An 18,137-nucleotide genomic window follows, 5' to 3' on the forward strand; every position below is an offset into this window, starting at 1 on the left:
CAGTGAAGGTCAGCCTTCAGTCAAGAACGAACGACAAGCATCAACCAAATCCGAAGTCGAATCACCCAAACTCCCAGACCATCCACGCTCTGTACAAGCTAGTATGACTGCCGTTGGCGGTAACCACCACACAGCAACATCTCCCGAACCACAATCACCAGACACCGTCACATCCCACGAATCTGGATACGATACCAGCAACGACATGATTGAATCTGTCGCAACACAGCCAAGTTTGGCACATACAGCATCAATGGGCTCACTACGTCTCCGAAACATGTCCCAAGTCTCGTTAACGCATCAAAATAGTCGACCTGCCAGTATCAAATCCATGAAATCAATCAAGACGTCTACTGAAGCCAATTCAAAGGCTTCGTTCTTGGATCAGACACCAAGTAATGCTTCGTTGAATGATACGGATGATGATGGTGGCGTTCGGGATGCTGCACCTGAACATCATACGTATGAGTCAGAACATGAGCATGAACAGCATGGGCATGAACAGCATGCTGTTGTTGCTCAGAAGGATGGATTCAGGACTCCATCTGTGACGTTATCGAAACCTGGACTGGTTGAGTCTAGCGAGATAGTATCTGCTCGTCAAATGAGTAGCAACAAGACAAAGCAAAATGAACTGTCGGACTCAAGAGCTGCGTCAGTTAACGCGCTAATGAATATTGGATTTTCAAGGTGAGTATTGTTGTAGTCCACACAATCAAGTTTCTACTTGTTGACCTATTTTTACCACACATTGTTTAGGGACCAACTAGCATCAAACTCAAACCTGAAACGTGTTGGCTCACAAAGGAATCCATTGTCAGCTTCAGTGGCATCAGTAGCCAGTACTTTTAGAAGGCGTAAAAGTTAAAAAGAAGAAATTGCACAGTACCAGTACCACAGTGCGTGTCTCTACGTGTAATATAAATGAATATATAAAGTTTATGAGTTTACGAGAATTTATACGCGTTTTTGCAATGTTGTTTGTTTTTGGGTGGTCAACCATCGTCTCAACGATGCGAAGCTTGGTGCTGCGTCATTCTACATCAACCTACAACTTGGACAGGCTATTGTGATTAAAAGCGGAGACTGATACTAGTTAGAGTAAAGACTACATGGTTTCCTTCTACATGTAAGTGTTGTCATTTGACAGATATCATTTGCGTACTTGACATCAAACTCCAAAGCTAACGCAAAAATCATCAAAATATAGGCCCTCATGTCAACCTCCAAGGAATTAAAGCAATGGCAACTCTTTGCCAAATGGCTGCGAGAATGTCCCAATCAGCCTTACGATCCTCCGTATATCCCAAATCCATCATCGGGCTCCGAGTATGAGACTGAATCAAGTTCCGAAGAAGAGGAACCAGTACATGTCAATGTTGAAGAGCCAAAGAGTGTTGATGCCGATAAGCGACCTGGAATGCACGTATCATGTTATGCGATTTATGTTTTTTTTTTGCTGCAGTTTATGCTGCTTCGCTCTCACCAAACATCTTAATCCTAACTATTCCCCACCGAACCTTGAATAGATACATCAGCAATCTCCCAATGATAACAGGCCGCCACGATCTCGAAAATGAATTCTCGAAATTCGGCAAAATCAAGGCAATCAATCTCATCATTGACGTGGAAGGTCAACGATCAGCATGTTATCTAGAATACAATTCGGCCGTGTCAGTGAAATCAGCTATTGCTGCTAAGGATGGGACTATGATTGGTGGATTGTGTATCAGTGTGGTCAAAAAATCGACACCTGATTTTATTCCATCGTCGTTCTCGGGTGGTGAAGCATCAACGCCTGCTAGTGCAAGTTCAAAGAGCAAGGCAGGTGCGAGTGCTCCGTATACTCCACCACCATCTGTAGAACGTGAGAAGGCATCAGCGGGTGCATCCAAGTCTACAGGTAGCAAAAATACTCTACGAGTATTTATTCCTTGATTACATTTTTGCTTGACTTACTCTCTCCATTTTCTCCACTTTCCATCTTCTAGGCGACTCTGGAGCACGAGACGAAAAAACAACACCACCACGCTCATCAACAAAAGCACCATTACCAAAACGTACTACCCCAGCACCACCTGAACCATCATCATCCTCATCGTCAAGACCACAACCAGAACGCCAACAACCCCGTATCGACACATCCAAAATATCAGCCCGCTTTTACGCATCCCTCGACGGCTTTTATGGACGAGCTCGAATCACACATGGATCCACACGCACATCTCAAAATCGGAAACGATGATAATTACGTGTGTATCTTTGAAGCTGGTGATATCGCGCTACTGAAAATCAATGCGTTGAATGATACTGGTGTAATGGTGTCGCTCAAGTCTGAATTGAAGAGGCACGAGGGGATGATGCCTAATGAGGTGTCGTTGCTGATAGTGTTGAAGACTTTTGTGTCTACAAAAGCAAGGGATCTTATGAATGTCCGTGACTGTGCCTGTCCATGTATTAGTGCTGTATGTCATGATGAAAATGCTATGCATATTATAAGGGTTTATAATATCGTCAAGCACTCAAAGAAGCATGTTGAGAGGTTGAGGTTGAAGCCTTCTGTGGCTCGCAAACGTCTGCTGGGTAACAGGAATGCTCAACCATTTGAACGATTCTTTTGAATGCAAATGCTCAGTAAAAATGTAGTCATGGTGTCAAGAGTTCTACATTATGTAGATATGTGCCTGAATTATATATATGCATGTGCCTCTACAAGTGTTGTAAAAGTAGCAGTATATATAAAGATACCAATCAAACTCAACCACTCTGATTCTGCCTTTTTTCATCAAACACCTTAACCCTCTCTCTCGCAGCACTAACCAGCTCTGTCTTCCTCTCCTCAAACGCGGCCTCCTGTGCCTTGATACTATCCTCATCCTCCCTATACGCCTGCTTCCATGCTTTATCACGGCTTGAACGTCCATCCTTTAATCGTTCCTTCTTGCTCTTCTTGAGCGGTACGTCCTTCCCTGATGGTTGTGGTGCACGTTCATCCGATTCAGAATCACTGGATGAGTCGTCATCGTCTGACGCTGTTATGGTATCGACTCGAGCTGTGCGGTCCCAGAGCAGCGCGCCGGATGGTGATTTGAAGTAGCGGATGCGGTGGTAGGGGACTTCGTCGAGGTCAAAGTCGGTCATGCGGGTTTCTTGGATGCCGAGGAATCTCTAATGGGTGATTTGCGTTAGTTAGAATTGGCTCATATAGTTCAACAACAGGTGTAGAGCTTGACAGACTCAAAGGTTGAGGTTGAGGTTGAAGACAAACGCTTGACTTGATGTCCTCACACAATGTTGTCAAACCATCACTCACATCCTCATACCCAACAATAGCAACACCATTCAGCCTTTCAATAAGCTGCAGATCGAATCGTAGCCTGGCGAATATCTTGTGGGCTGGTTTAAGATGCTTCCTTGGAGGGTTTAATGTGGTTTCGGTGGTGGCAGATGCCATGATTCCTTCTTATAGCTTAAAAGTCCAGGTCGTTTATATGAATTGAGGTGTACAATGTTTCTACCTCCAAGTTCCGATTTATAGTGGTGCGATGGCGCTTCAGTCGCTTAACACGAGAAAATCAAGTTCAGTTTCCGTTTAACGAGCTGCCGCAAACTAGTCTATGTGATGACGAGGGTAGAGGTTTAGGATGATGATTCGTATGATGAATATCTTGATGCAATTGGAGCGTTTGAAAACTTACGTGGGTTTGGTTTCTTTGCGCTGCGCTCAGACGCTCAATGATCAAACCAGATATAGCTTCCATGGATATATCTTCAGAGCTCGTCTGAGCTCTCTATATTTTCAAATTGCTAAACTTCCAATCGTCAAGTTGAACTTCAATACTTCAATGACTCAAGACCTGATCAAGCAAGATGGGAGAGACGAATGCAAAGAGTATCAAGAAAAGTATTTTTCTCGATATTTTACATTTATGACGCGTTATGACACGTTTCTGTAGCCTTTGAACCTTGAACTATGATGCATTTGCTCGCAAGCGACCGACAGTCTAGTACTCTACGCGGCGTCAAACACCTATAGCAGCTCATGCATGATGCATGGTGTCACTTTATTTGCAGTGTATCTGAAGTAAATTTGACGAAATCTACATCTAATTAAATATGCTGCCAAACTACAATGAAGTTATCGACAATCAACAGTGTGCAAAACTAGACTACTTAAATATAGTAAAAGAACCCAAGATATCATCAGAGCCAAGGTAGCTTCCCAGTGAACAGACTCGTCTTGTCATCGGGGCAGTAGGCAAGCAAATGACGTATCTCTGGGCATGATTTCTCATATGGAGGGTATCTATTGAAGGGATTTCTACCAATTTTCTTGTCCAACAGACTCCCTTGATGACATCCATAAGGGTCCTTTTCAAACGGTCTCACTGCATGTACAAGTTCTGACTCTTCTAACAAAGTTCCAGGAGGATCAAATCCCTTGTAGTCAAACTGGCTCATTGGGAATTGAATTGCACGGCGGTGAAGTGATTCGAAGCGCCTCCTTTTGAATTCAAAGCCAACCACGGTAATCCGACGAGGATAGCGACCAGTAAACTCACGGAAGCGACAGATACTAGTACAATGTGCAGGTTGGTGAGGTTGGTTACTTGGAGTGTACAGCACGGAAGGTAGAGTATACCTAAAGAGCAGATTTTCAAACGAATCTTTGGCGAATTCCTCGGTCGTGACTCGATTCGGCAAGTCCGGAAGGGTTTCGTTGAATCCAAACCACAACATGGAGTCTGCCACCAACTTTAACAATCATACAGGTTACCTTTACAGCTCAATGAGTTTAGATACGTGTTATGAAGGCCTCACCCAGTACGACGAGGCTTCACTGCGATGACCAGCAGGCAGCCTGGTTTGACCACCAGAAAAGACCAGTATTGTACCCTCTTCTCTCAACATCTGAATCCCCTGTCTTATATGAGATAGATAGACATCAACTTGACCCTTTTGGTGTTGTTCCAAATACCAGTTCTAGAACGTCAAAAAGGGTTGTAGGTTTGAGAGACGGAGAGAATCAGCGTCAAGCTCGACTCACGTTCTCATTCGCCGAGTCCTAAGAAAGCACCAGTTATAAATTTCATACTAAAATCTACCGAAGGGAAGTGGTGAACTCACTGATAAGTTTGATCCGATATAAACAGCATGGCAAGGCACCATTACAAGATGATCAAGCGATGCAACATCAGCGCATGGACCAGCCTTGCACGTTTTCAGAATCTTGGCTGGACCATCAATTATCAGAGAGTGCGAGGACTTGATATCAGGCAGCGAACTGTCGGAATTCCAATTCGATAGGAGCCAAATGTTGGTGATGAGTGACAGGACCAGTCCAATGCCAAGAAGGTTGCGAGGAGTCCATCGTTGCTGCATGACGTTGGAGCCGTTACTAGGCGTTACGGTCATCCAACGTACTTGGTATTCCCTACAAGACGATCTGCGCTGGAAAATGTCAGTTCTATTCACAGATTGTTGCAATAAGAAAGGAAGAATAAACGAGGATGCCGAGTTTTTTTATTGGCAACGTACATTTTCAAGACGCGTCTAGCTCCCTGTACATCAGCTTCTAGTCTTGACCAATATTTTGCTCGTCACTCGCATTTCCACTACCCGACAGCACTGGATCGCATTCAGCCAGGCATTCAGCTCCTAGTCGCATCAAGTCATCACTGGTCGCAAATGCTGTGTCGTAGAGCGTTATCTGGAGCCTATCGGCGAGTGGCTGGTCTGAAAAGCAACATTGTAACTCGCAAACCTGTCTTGACTCGAAACTATAATGAAATTGGCGCCGTCAAATATGGCCGATATCAAGATCCTTCCGAAAAGGTATTTACCTGCTCTCCTGCTTTCCTTACTCTGTTTACAGGCGGGATGAATGTCGCAACATTAGCTGGATTTCAAAATCCACTTTGTATTTGCATTCTGAATGCACCGTCAACTCTTTATTTCAGTCCACGCAAACCCTGATGTAATTTCTCTTTTTAACTAGGAAACAATTGTAAAACTACTCTACAACATTGGCTCTAGGAAGGAGGTCGAACAGTACCTCACACACTTCTCCTCGGTCGAGTCACACCAATTTGCCGTCATCAAGGTCGGAGGTGCCGTGCTGACTGACGATTTGGATACGCTGGCCTCGTCCCTGACCTTTTTAAATCGTGTTGGTCTCTATCCAATCGTTGTACACGGTGCTGGACCACAGCTTAATGGTCTCCTAGAAGCCGCCAAAATCGAACCACAATACTCGGATGGTATTCGCATTACCGATGAAAAGACTCTAGAAATCGCCAGACAGGTCTTTCAGGAAGAAAATCTAAAACTTGTAGAGGCCCTGGAAAAGTTGGGCACTCGAGCTCGTCCCATCAATGGTGGTGTCTTTACAGCTGAATATCTCGACAAGGCCAAATATGGATTGGTCGGCAAGATTGTGCACGTCAATAAGGAAATCGTAGAGTCGTCCATTAGAGCTGGTGCATTACCCATCTTGACGAGTTTGGCTGAAACTCCTTCTGGACAGATACTCAATGTCAATGCCGATATAGCTGCTGGAGAGCTGGCTCGAGTGCTGGAACCGCTAAAAATAGTTTATATAAATGAAAAAGGAGGTCTCTTCAATGGAACAAGTGGGAAAAAGATTGATGTCATCAACCTGGATGAAGAATACGATGATTTAATGAAGGAACCATGGGTTAAATATGGCACAAAGCTTAAAATTCGTGAGATACACGACCTGTTGCAACATCTTCCACGCTCATCATCAGTCAGTATCATCTCTCCAGAACATCTGCATAAAGAGCTATTTACCCATTCTGGAGCTGGTACTCTCATCAGACGAGGACATCGTATCTTTAGACAGGACGACGTGAACAAGCTTGATGTAGATCGAATCAGACACTTATTGAACGAAAACGACCCAGAAATCACGTCAGGAACCAGTAGTGTTGCCAAATACTTGAAATCCATGTCAGAAAAACCCGTAACCATATATGCAGATGCCGCTTATGATATATTTGCTGTCGTTGCTCATGCAGATGGAGCCAAGGCCAAGATACCCTTCTTAGAAAAGTTTGTTGCCACGAAAACCGGTGTCTTGAATAATGTATCCGATAATGTATGGCAAATGATCAAAAAGACGTTTCCGTCACTGGTATGGGTTACGCCCAAGGGAGACGAAAACAAGGTCTGGTATTTCGAACGAGCCGATGGCTCTTATAACATAGGTGACTGGTCTTTGTTTTGGTATGGAGTCCAAAACTTGGATGACTTGGCAGAGTATGTTAGTAAATACTCAAAGCTGCCTAGTGCGAAATCTGCTGCACCAAGTAGCACTGCTTCGTCAGGAGTTGGTAGTGGTCAGACTCGCAAGTACTCTACTCTTGCTACCAATATGATCCAGAAACGTAGCATGTCATCTACCGCCTCACGTAGTAAGCAGTTTAGCATTGGATTGATTGGCGCACGAGGTTACACTGGCCAAGAATTTATGAAACTTGTCGACAACCACCCACAATTATCACTTGCCTATGTTTCCTCTCGAGAGTTGCAAGGCAAACCGGTAGAATTCTATAAAAAGTCATCTATAAAGTACTCTAGTTTATCTCCAGCTGATTTGCCCAAATTATCGGATGTGGCATGTTGGGTTATGGCATTGCCAAATAATATCTGTCTGCCATTTGTAGACAGTCTCAACAAGGCCGATAGCAACGCACTTATTGTAGACATATCTGCAGATTTTAGATTCAACGACTCGTGGACATATGGTTTGCCAGAATTATATGGTGCTCGAAGCAAAGTACAGAAATCCAAAAGAGTATCCAACCCTGGTTGCTATGCGACAGGCTCGCAACTGGCAATCGCACCACTAGTACCGTATCTATCGTCCTCTCCCACCGTCTTTGGCGTATCGGGCTACTCTGGTGCTGGGACCACACCGTCTCCCAAGAACGACATCAACAATCTAAATAATAATCTTATACCCTATGCATTGACAGATCATTTGCACGAAAAGGAAATATCCCGTCACCTGAATTATCCTATTGGATTCATCCCACATGTGGGACAATGGTTTCAAGGCATCTCCTTGACAGTGTCGATCCCGCTCAACAAGAGCATGACCGCCAAGGAAGTACAGGCATTGTATGCCGATCATTATAAGGGAGAACGACTAGTTAAAGTGCTGGAGGAAGGAGAGATACCCGAAGTCAAGTACATATCTGGCAAGCATCATGTTGAAGTTGGTGCCTTCAAAGTCCACTCGAGTGGGAAGAGGGTCGTTGTCGTGGCTACGATTGATAATCTTTTGAAGGGTGCTGCAACGCAAGCCATGCAGGTACGTGCAAAGATCTACTCTACGACTTTTGGCGCTTTTTAATCTGGTTAAATTTTTAGAACATCAACTTGGCACTTGGTCTCGACGAGTACACTTCAATACCACTATAATTTTGTTAAAGCGAGCTATTAAAGTTACAAATAGAATTATAAAACGCTTCTGGCTAGAACTGTGAATGCCGAGCCTGCTGTGAAAGTTGAAACAGGAAATTGTCAGCACTATTTCAATGGACCATACATTGTACATTGCTAACATTTTGCATGCTTCAAACCATTTTCATTTACGCTTTTATGCGTTTGCTCGAACGTCGTTAGAACTACATGCGCGTCAACGCTTCCAAAAACCCAACTTTGCCAACTTCGCTTCCCAGCAATGTCCAAGAAGCAGAAAGCCAGGGAACGCAAAGGTTCCAAAACACAGTCATTTCAACCTCATTCTCACTACCACCACCATCACTTTGAAGAAGAACAAGACGAAACAACCCATCATTATAAAAATCACGAGAAACCACACAAACAGACAATAGAAGATGAACTGATTTCCTTCTTGTTCTCGATACTAGTACAGACGTTTGCAGTGCTAGTATTCGCCTTCTTTTATGGACTACGAGTCTTCACAAACATTGGAAACATGAATGCAAAGGAGCTGAATGCCATTAGGAGGTTTGATAAGGCTCTTGCGGTGTTTGTTGGTATGGATTATTTGATTTATTGAAGGCTGGACTTTTGAAGCTAAGATCGCTTATTGGTTGTAATAGCAAAGATCATGAATCCAAAGGGGGGAATCAATTCATTCTTGGGGATCTATGAGGCATTTTGTGCTTCAAATGTACATGCAATGTAAGGAATGAATTTATTTAATTGATTTGCCTATTCTCTGGTTTCCATTTGATTATCTGTCATCTCGTCAAAAACCATGTCAGAACTTTGACACGTTCTTCCACTCCAACATAGACGCGGAAGGTCTGGCTGGATGTTTACTGCCTTCCATGTATATCTCAGCTACACGACATACACGGCAGCATATAAATCCATGACGACTCCATGCACTTTCACAACACCGTATACCATAACGCCATGTCCTCCAACTCTAAGCAGATTCCGAGAACTATCGCTAATCTGGCAATGCATATTCTATACCGCCACGCTCCTCACCGAGTATACCAGCATGTCGTGGCACAAACGGATACACATATACGGATCGTATCTCGTGAATGGATTTATATGGTCGTGTATCATATACACGTCGAATAGGTCCCTCCACTCTGTAGTATGGGACCTGCTGTTTTTTTGTGTGTACATGTATGCACATCGCAACCAGCTCTCTATCTGGATTTGGGAAGAGGATTTGAGATACGTGTTGCTGGATTGGGGGCATGTGTCGGTGTCGGAACAGGCCAAGACGCCATCGTCAGGATCGTATTGTAGCAGGTACACGTACCATGTCTGGTGGTGGTTTACATACAGGCTATGTTTGGGGTCCGTTGGAATGTGGAGTTGGAGTATATACACATATATGAATCCGGCGCTGCTTGATTCATTCAATGATGTGCGGTGTGGGAGTGTTTGGAATGTATTGGGTAGTGTAGGCTTAGGAACAGTGTGTTTCGGATGCCTTACTGCATGGTATTCCTTCTTCAACCATCAGGTCGTTGGAGTCATAAATACTGAACCAGGGAAGGAGAGTGCTGGCAGGTGGTTTCGGCCTTGGATGGAGTGTGTGGTTATATTCCACTACAAGGGGGAATGTAACATTACCTTTGTGCATTGAGGAGGGGGGATCCATTTAGACTATTCAAAAGCGGGGTGAAAATACATCTCCAATATCCTCAAAATTGGTCAGAATCGGAGGATATTTTCATTGCTTTCTGCCTGCTTTCACCGTAAAAGGGGGCGTTTTTCGCGTTCTCCGCACCAAGCTCCAAAAAAACGTCGAAAGTGACGCACAAACGATCAAGCTGCTGAAGTTGAAGCGCTACTGATGTGGACGTGAATTGTGTGGAAGTCACCATCATTTGCAAGCTACGGAAAGATCTCATAACTCATGAAGAATTCAGGGAGGATTTTGCAGGTCTACTGGGTCATAAATTATATGTATATACGGATGCAGATTTCAAAACACCACTTGAAGCCGACACACAATTGAATGCCATTACAACATTCGCCAATGTTCCACTGAGAGTGGCGAGACCGCGAGGAGGTCGAATGGCTCCAGGATTGCAGCCTTCCACACCAGGTACTTGAACATACTCATTTGCTTTAGTAGTTCAATTGCTCTCTTGTGGGACAAATTGCACCAATCTCATCGTCCATTCTATCTAGACTGGACGCAATTGTCGAAAGATCTTTTCCTGGCTGTAAATTCATCTACTGGTGATGTTCCTGCTCATATCATTGATCAACATCTTCAAAGCAAGCTTTCTGCTCCGCTACCACTACTTGTCCCAATCTCTCGCCTCTTGCCACCAGATGATTTGGATCTACAGAAATCCAATTTGTCCAAATTCCTCCAGACTCTCCTGCTGTTTGAGAGCAGTAGCAAGTGTCGTATTGCAAGTCGCGGAAGGGAAGCCAGTACGTCGTGGCGAGAGAACAGGTATCCCCCTTCGTCGCATACTAGTAGCAAGTGTCGTATTGCAAGTCGCGGAAAGGAAGCCAGTAGGTCGTGGCGAGAGAACAGGTATGCCCCTTCGTCGCATACTGATTTGTCACCACTCAATTCATTTTAAAAGGGATCTCACTATGGGATTCCATTGTAAATATATCCCTTTGCCTTTTTAGACAAATTGTCAATATGTCTGTTGACATTGCTGGGCAACAGTGGAATGTCTTATTCGTATGAGTGCAACATGTGGATGTTGATGCAGACGATGTCTACAATGAGTTTCATCCAAATGGATGGAGAAGCAAGGGGAATTGTCAAAGAGATGATTGATTTGGTGGAGTTGAATCCCTATAACTCGAGTCTTTTTGAGAAAACCATCACATCTAGTATCCCAGCTAGTATCTTGGGTCGGGATATCTTTACGAAGTCTAGTACTTCAGGAGTTGAGTGTGAAAATAATGTAAAGTTGTATTATTTGCCTTGAAGTCGAACTACATTGTTTAAATTGGTCAAATGATTCATCTTGTCAGGATGGTCGTTGCGCAGCGTCACCCATGCAGTCCTGGCATGCAATAATATCTCAAAACATTTCCGTAGGCCGCAATGGTATCCACCATTTCTGTATGAGAAAAGTCACTTTGTCTTGATGCATTGATACATAAGCAAAGCGTATCGTCCATTTGGATTCAAACCGCATTTTGATAAGCCTCAGAGTAGGAACGTATCCAACATGGTAATCAGTCACTTCAGAAATCCAGCACCTAATTTGACACAAGTAAGAAAGCAGATATGTCGGCACCAGGACTCGATATGGCGTTGGATGAGATAATTACAGACGTAAGCAACCTTGCAAGATGTTAAAAGACTAGTTATTACATGTGGCGCTCTGTCAGCAAAGTCATCCACAATCCATTTAAAGACAACAAGCTGAGGAGGAGGGGAAGGAACGAGCTATAACAATTGGGCGGCCTCCTTTACATATTATGGAAACGGGCCATCCATACATTACTATTCGAGTATAGTTTATTTGATACGGGCAAGACATCAAACTCGAGAAGCTTTGAATATTGGGAATTAGCCAAGAGGGGAGAGAGAGTCTATGAGGATGATGAGGATGATTGAGAGATTAATATGATATCATATATATTGTCACTTGAGCCATCTTGGAAACAGGGGGCCGCCCAATCCACTCCTTCTCCTCCTGCTCTATAACACGACAAGGGTTGATACGACTGAATGATGCTGTATGTTTTGAGGGCCATCCATCAGTCAAAACCCCCTCTCGATATTGTCTTTTTTAATTGGTATCCAATGACAACAAACGATGAGAAACGCCTCCTTGTAACAGTCAGCAAAATAACCCCAACACACAAACACAATGTTGAGAAAACAAGAAATCTAATTTATATATACCAAACCCACAAAACTAGAAGAGAAAGACGCCCAGACGACGAGGTGGCAATCGAGCATCTGGTGGTGCTCCTAGAACCTTCAGAAACCGGGCTACTCCCTACTCTCGTCCTCAATCTACAGTCCAAGTCAACCATGTCGCTACTACTCGTCCCGTCCCCAAAGGTATATTGGTCAACAATCTGGACTTTGCGGTGACGCAGGATGAGGTTGCTGCTGTCTTCTCTCAAGTTGGTATGTCGTGATGGTGTTGAATGGCTTCTTGTTGGTAGACGTTATTGTCGACAATTATCTAATGCGACATGTTTGATTGATTAGGCCAAGTACGATCTGCTCAACTCAACTATGATGCCAATGGTCGATCAAAAGGCTCAGCTACAGTTATCTTCCACAGGTATGTTTGGTTGTTGAATCTTTGAGAGCTAGGAACTTATTTTGAAATCCTTTTTTTTGCTATAGGCCGACTGACGCATATGATGCTCTGGAACGATTCAATAATGTCCTATTTGTAAGCATCTCAGGCCTCCGCAGCATTGGTCTTCAAACTCAAAACTGGATTTAAAAAACGCAAAAGCATACTTCAATTCGGCCTGAGATCTCACATGATATTCCTCCCCCCTCCCTCTCTCAAAAAACTCCAACATATCACCATTTGGGAAAAAAATCAAACTACCAACCTTGATTTTCTTTTTCTAAATCTTATACGTGGATTCTTTTTTTGTTGTGGGGGGAACTATTATTTTTTTAATCTGTTGCAGGACAATCGCCCAATGAAACTTGAAATCTTGATTGCTCCTGAAGCACTTGGATCACTGTCTGTACCTGTCACTACCACAACAACTGCAAGCAATGGCAATGGAGGCTATGACAATTATGGAGGTGGATACAGGCGTGGCGGTGGAGGACGAGGATACAACAGTCGAGGTGGTTCACAGTCACGAGGTGGTCGTCGAGGACGTGGAGGGTATGCTCGTGGAGGAGCGTCTGGTGGTGGCGGAGGTGCATCGACTGAAAAGAGCAGCAAAACTCAGGATGAATTGGATGCTGAAATGGATGCATATCTCGCTGCTGGCGACTCGGTACGTTGTGGCCATATGTGTAGTTTTTTGGTTTTGTTGTGTTGTCGATTTTTTGGAACTCACTCTTTTTGTATTGAATGTAGACCATGGTCTAGAGAGAAACAGCTTAAATAACAAACCACAAAAAAATAAGGTGGCTTTCTTTTCTTTTGTGCTACTACTATATACTCGGGCAAAAACGACAAAAACAAGAGTCCCGTTAGCATAACGCACACAAACACAAAAATATTACTCTGGTCTGTTTTGTTACAAATCGCAACGAATGAAATGCTGCTCTATATGTCTATAAACTTATGCTTGCTTTTGTGTGTGCGACTTCTTTTGTGCTTTGCGACACCTCAACACCTCCCGGTAAAGAACAAAATCGACGCAAAAGAAACGGAACACGTCTGTAGGCCAATATCTGATATTTACAGACGTTTCAGTATTTATTTACATATAAATCCTCTGCTTCATGTCTTCGCTAAGACACGTTCAACAATCCTAGTAACCAACCTCCTCTTACGTTTCTCAGGTGCAACTGCCACCTCTCTAACCTCACCACTTCTTTCCTCTCTGAGCTTCCTCGCCCTCTCTCTCTCCCTTGGCGCCCTTACATTCAACTCCCACCACTTGGCCACCACATAAACCTTGACAACCTTCTCCCTCACCATCCTTTCCACCTCCCGCATCAAATACAAATACAGTATCTGCGGCGGCTCTCTCCTCCCATTCTTCCTACATATCCTCGCCGCACAGCGATACACATGCAGCATCCCATTCCAGTCATTCAGCTGTGCATTCATCCACATCAGCAGCGCCTCGAATTTCAAATCGATGGGCACCCCGTCGTGGAAGAGCATGTTGCGGATTTTACGGGCGGAGGGTTTGTCCAAAGCTTTTACGTATGGTCTGAGAAGGGACACGGCGATGTGTGCGTTGGGTCTTATCTTGTATCTGTCCTTCATCTCGTGGTAGAGTGCTAGGGCAGTGTCGGTTGCGCCGTGGTGGATTCCGAGGGATTTGATTACGGTGTTGTAGAGGATTACGTCTGGGGCGACCGCGTGAGTGGCGAGCATGGTTTTGAAGATTGTCAGGGCTGTGTCGAGACCGTAGAGCTGGTGGGATGCACGGAAGTACATTGTTGTGAAGGGGGCGTGGATGCGCATGTAGCCTGTGGAGAGGAGGTGTGTGTTTATGGATGTGAGGAGCTCGTGGAGCGTTGTTGCGTATGTGGGTGGGTAGATGGTGTCTAGAATTTCGTCTGTTATGCGTTTGGGATGGTCGTTGGTTTTACTATTATACGGGTTTAAATTTAAAGTGGTTTCGGATATGGCATCTTCGGCTTCAGGAGCGTCAGGATCCCAGTCTACCAGCATGCTGAAATCTAATTCGGCTCTACTCTTCTCCTCAACACCGCCACCTACAACACTAGCATACGCCGATGCCTTCAATTCAGACTTCTCCATATGCTCATTATACGGTGCATGTTTCAAGAATGCATAAATCCAGGCCGTAAGTGCGTCTGCATCAGGCACGACGCCCATCGTCATCATATGTATAAGCACCCGATTCGCATCGTCTCCCAAACACCGTGCCGCGTATGCTCGTATGAGGATTGTATAGTGCATGGACATGGGTTCTAGTGTGTTGTCGCTCCACATTGTGAGGAGCATGTCCCATGCGAGTGATACGAGGCCGTTTTTGCAGTATGATTCCATGAGGAGTGCTAGATTGTATATATCTGGCCGGTTTAGATATGTGAGAGTGGCTGTATGCGCTGCGTGTATCATATGGAGCTTGTTGTATCTGCCGATGCGTTGGACGGCGTATGGGATGGCCTTAAGGATTGAGTCGAGTACCGGTGGGCGAGGTGGTAATCTAGTGGTGGGATCCGTCATGTCCAAATCAGGGATTGGCACATAATGAGTTGTTATTACGGATGCCATGACAGAGTACAGCGAGTCTACCAAAGCGTACGCCGTGAGTCTGCTACTTTTGCTAGTCGGATGATTTCTGAGTTTTAAAAGTAGCCTTCCACGCTGCATCTGTTGGCTAATATAATCGGCCAAAAAGGATAGATTCGACCTGTTACCAAGCATGATTACTCGGGACAGTGTATGCAAATATGCAGGCAGTTTCGATTCATACACTGCTCGCTTAAACAGCTTTTCAAGATGCCTATCTGGCAGGTGTATCTGGTGACGGGCTACATACTCCATCACTTGTAACCCATTCTTTAAATCGTTCATAGCGATGATCTTGTCTACCACTATGCTCGCAAAGTCCATTGTCAAGACTCGGGCATCTGCCATATCTGACAGACACATTCCCAGCGTATCGACATCATATACATCCACAACATCCTTCCAAATCTGTAGAGCGATGGATTTGTCGAGACTCGAGTCCTGTCTTTTTATTTGTAGAAGCACTCTATATAGTGCCTTGTGCGCTTCACTCTCTATGTGCTGCTTGGCGGATATGCTTAAATCGTCTTCCGTGGGTATTGTTGGTCTAGGCAGCACATCAAGATATACCTTCCAGAATCGCATGGAATTTTTGGAATCATACGGCAAGGTCGAGTGACTTGAGCTATGTTTCCATCGCGTCCCGTCCATTCTTCGGGTTGATTTGGCATCGAATTGTATAGAGAAAGGTGGATGTTCACGATTACGTTTGTGCATCCACCACATATGTCGAATCAAGAGTTTTACTAGATCCGTTTGGCTTGTTTCACTAGATGCGACTCTGAGAAAGATTCGGCCGGGAATCTCTAGATTCTTCCACATCATGGTCTCGTAGCTAGAAAACAATTCAAGTTACAGCGTTAGAATCAACAATAAAAAACATGAAACCTCGTCCGATGCACAAGTTTCAACTTACATATTATACCCTCCTGCCTTGTCTCCGCCATCAAGAGCAACATCAAAAAGACACTCATAACAGTGCGAAAAGAATATTCTCCCAACATCAGTCCCGGCATCATGCAACCCCTCCAAATACAATCTGACTTTAACAAAATCATTGCCATTCTGTTTCAGTAGAGCCAGTATAAGAGCCTTACAAGAGGCTCTCGTAGGAGCACGTCCAGTCCGCATACACTTTCGAATATATCGAAGTGCATCATCTACGTTTCCAACCTGGCAATGTGTTGATATAGCCAATTCCTCACTTTTACTATCTGTATATAGGCCTAGTAAGTGGTATAGTCCGATAATACTCTCTGATAACTCGGCAGCGTTTGCATTGGCCGCTAGGTTGGCTTGTCGGAGACAGATTTCGAGACCTAGGTTTAGATCGTCTCTAGTTGGAGTGATATTTTGCTGGATCATGGTGTCTAGAACGTATTTAGCTCGTATGCCAGAGCGTATGTCGACATTGTTCTTGAGTTGGTTGAGTAATGCCTACAAGAAAAAAAAGTGTCAAGACTACCTCAGTATTCGATAACGTCACCTCTTATCTCATACAGCCACCAACGTATCTCAATCCAACCAACAAGACTCACAGTAAAATCTGCACTTGATGAAGCAGCACTACTCTTTTCCAAGACAAACAAATTCCAAACAGTGTCAATGTGAGCTCCAGATTCCAAAGATTTCCGCCATGGGAGAGGACGCTCGGCCGATACATTCGAGTCCGTACGAGTCCAAAATGTCCTTGTATGAGCCCAATTATGGCATATAGCCGTGAAAGGAGCTGTTGGCAGAGTTGACAGATTGGGTGATCGAGCTTTCTTGATCTGGCAGGCGATGCTTGAACGTATCAGCTGAAGAATGAGATGTCGAGGCGTCATTTGAACATGATGGCTTCGGTCCTAGTACGGAGAACTACGAAGAATCAACAGCTGTGATACATTTGCCTTGTGTTTGCAAAAAAACGGAGAGATAGGACGCACCAGGCACTTTGAACGTGTCTTGTACGCTTAAAAGCAAAACGCGTCTATGAAAACAGTGAATCTATCGAAAGAGTCAATATGGTATAAGGTGTACCAACGATCTGTACACGATAGCCAGAAGAAATACGATCCAAGCTCCAATATATATGACACGTGGGCGAGATATTCAACTTCCAAGATAGTCTGTACCTTAAGTTCAGTTGTGGATGCTCTCCTTTCCCGGTCTATACCTGAAATTTAACATGGCACGCATCTGCGTTTAGACGATTGCAATGTTGGCGCGATGAACCTCTTCCAAACTAACGTCTATACCTTGACTACACTCCGAAACACGTACAATACATCACAATGACGTGCATCGACCACCAGAACTTCTGGATCAACTGTGCCCGCGATGTCGCACTATCTTCAAACTCAATCATCGCAACAACAGTTGAACAATTAACTGGGTTAATCTAAGCTAAGAAACGAAACTTCAAAGCAAGTAAGTTGACTTCATCGAATGATTCGATCTATTCCTTCTTGTGACCACTGACTTTGACATTTGACCGACAAAAACTAGACGCAAACCGTAAAATCTCGACACCAAGCAACCATGAAACTTGACGGACAAGTCGCCATCGTAACTGGAGCTGCTTCCCAGAACGGTACACTATTGCTTTGCGCGACAATGCATGATCCTCATACTTGGTGGTGTTGTAAATAGGAATTGGATTCTTGACTGCTCTACTATTCGCTAACAATGGGTATTTATATGATTTTGTAAACCTGGTCGATTGTATTCTAACCTTGTTATCATGTAGAGCCACTGTAGTCATCACCGACATTGACA

At 44.3% G+C, this 18,137-nt stretch overlaps 2 protein-coding genes across 2 annotated transcripts; one reads left to right on the plus strand and one right to left on the minus strand.

The window, feature by feature from the left end:
• Nucleotides 1–4,203: 4,203 nt before the first annotated feature.
• Nucleotides 4,204–5,415, minus strand: SmJEL517_g01196 (uncharacterized protein; the record flags this gene model as incomplete). The annotated part of the gene is made up of 5 exons (XM_031167124.1): nucleotides 4,204–4,576; nucleotides 4,643–4,755; nucleotides 4,822–4,983; nucleotides 5,048–5,065; nucleotides 5,128–5,415. 5 exons carry the CDS (start codon nucleotides 5,413–5,415, stop codon nucleotides 4,204–4,206), a joined length of 954 nt encoding a protein of 317 aa, XP_031026890.1.
• A 273-nt stretch (nucleotides 5,416–5,688) lies between these two features.
• Nucleotides 5,689–8,448, plus strand: SmJEL517_g01197 (uncharacterized protein; the record flags this gene model as incomplete). Its single annotated transcript, XM_031167125.1, has 3 exons — nucleotides 5,689–5,835; nucleotides 5,999–8,338; nucleotides 8,398–8,448. 3 exons carry the CDS (start codon nucleotides 5,689–5,691, stop codon nucleotides 8,446–8,448), a joined length of 2,538 nt encoding a protein of 845 aa, XP_031026891.1.
• Between the last annotated feature and the right edge of the window lie 9,689 nt (nucleotides 8,449–18,137).

Source organism: Synchytrium microbalum (genome assembly GCF_006535985.1).
Source record: "Synchytrium microbalum strain JEL517 chromosome Unknown SmJEL517_scf0004, whole genome shotgun sequence".
In the NCBI taxonomy this organism is placed as follows: Eukaryota; Fungi; Chytridiomycota; class Chytridiomycetes; order Synchytriales; family Synchytriaceae; genus Synchytrium; species Synchytrium microbalum.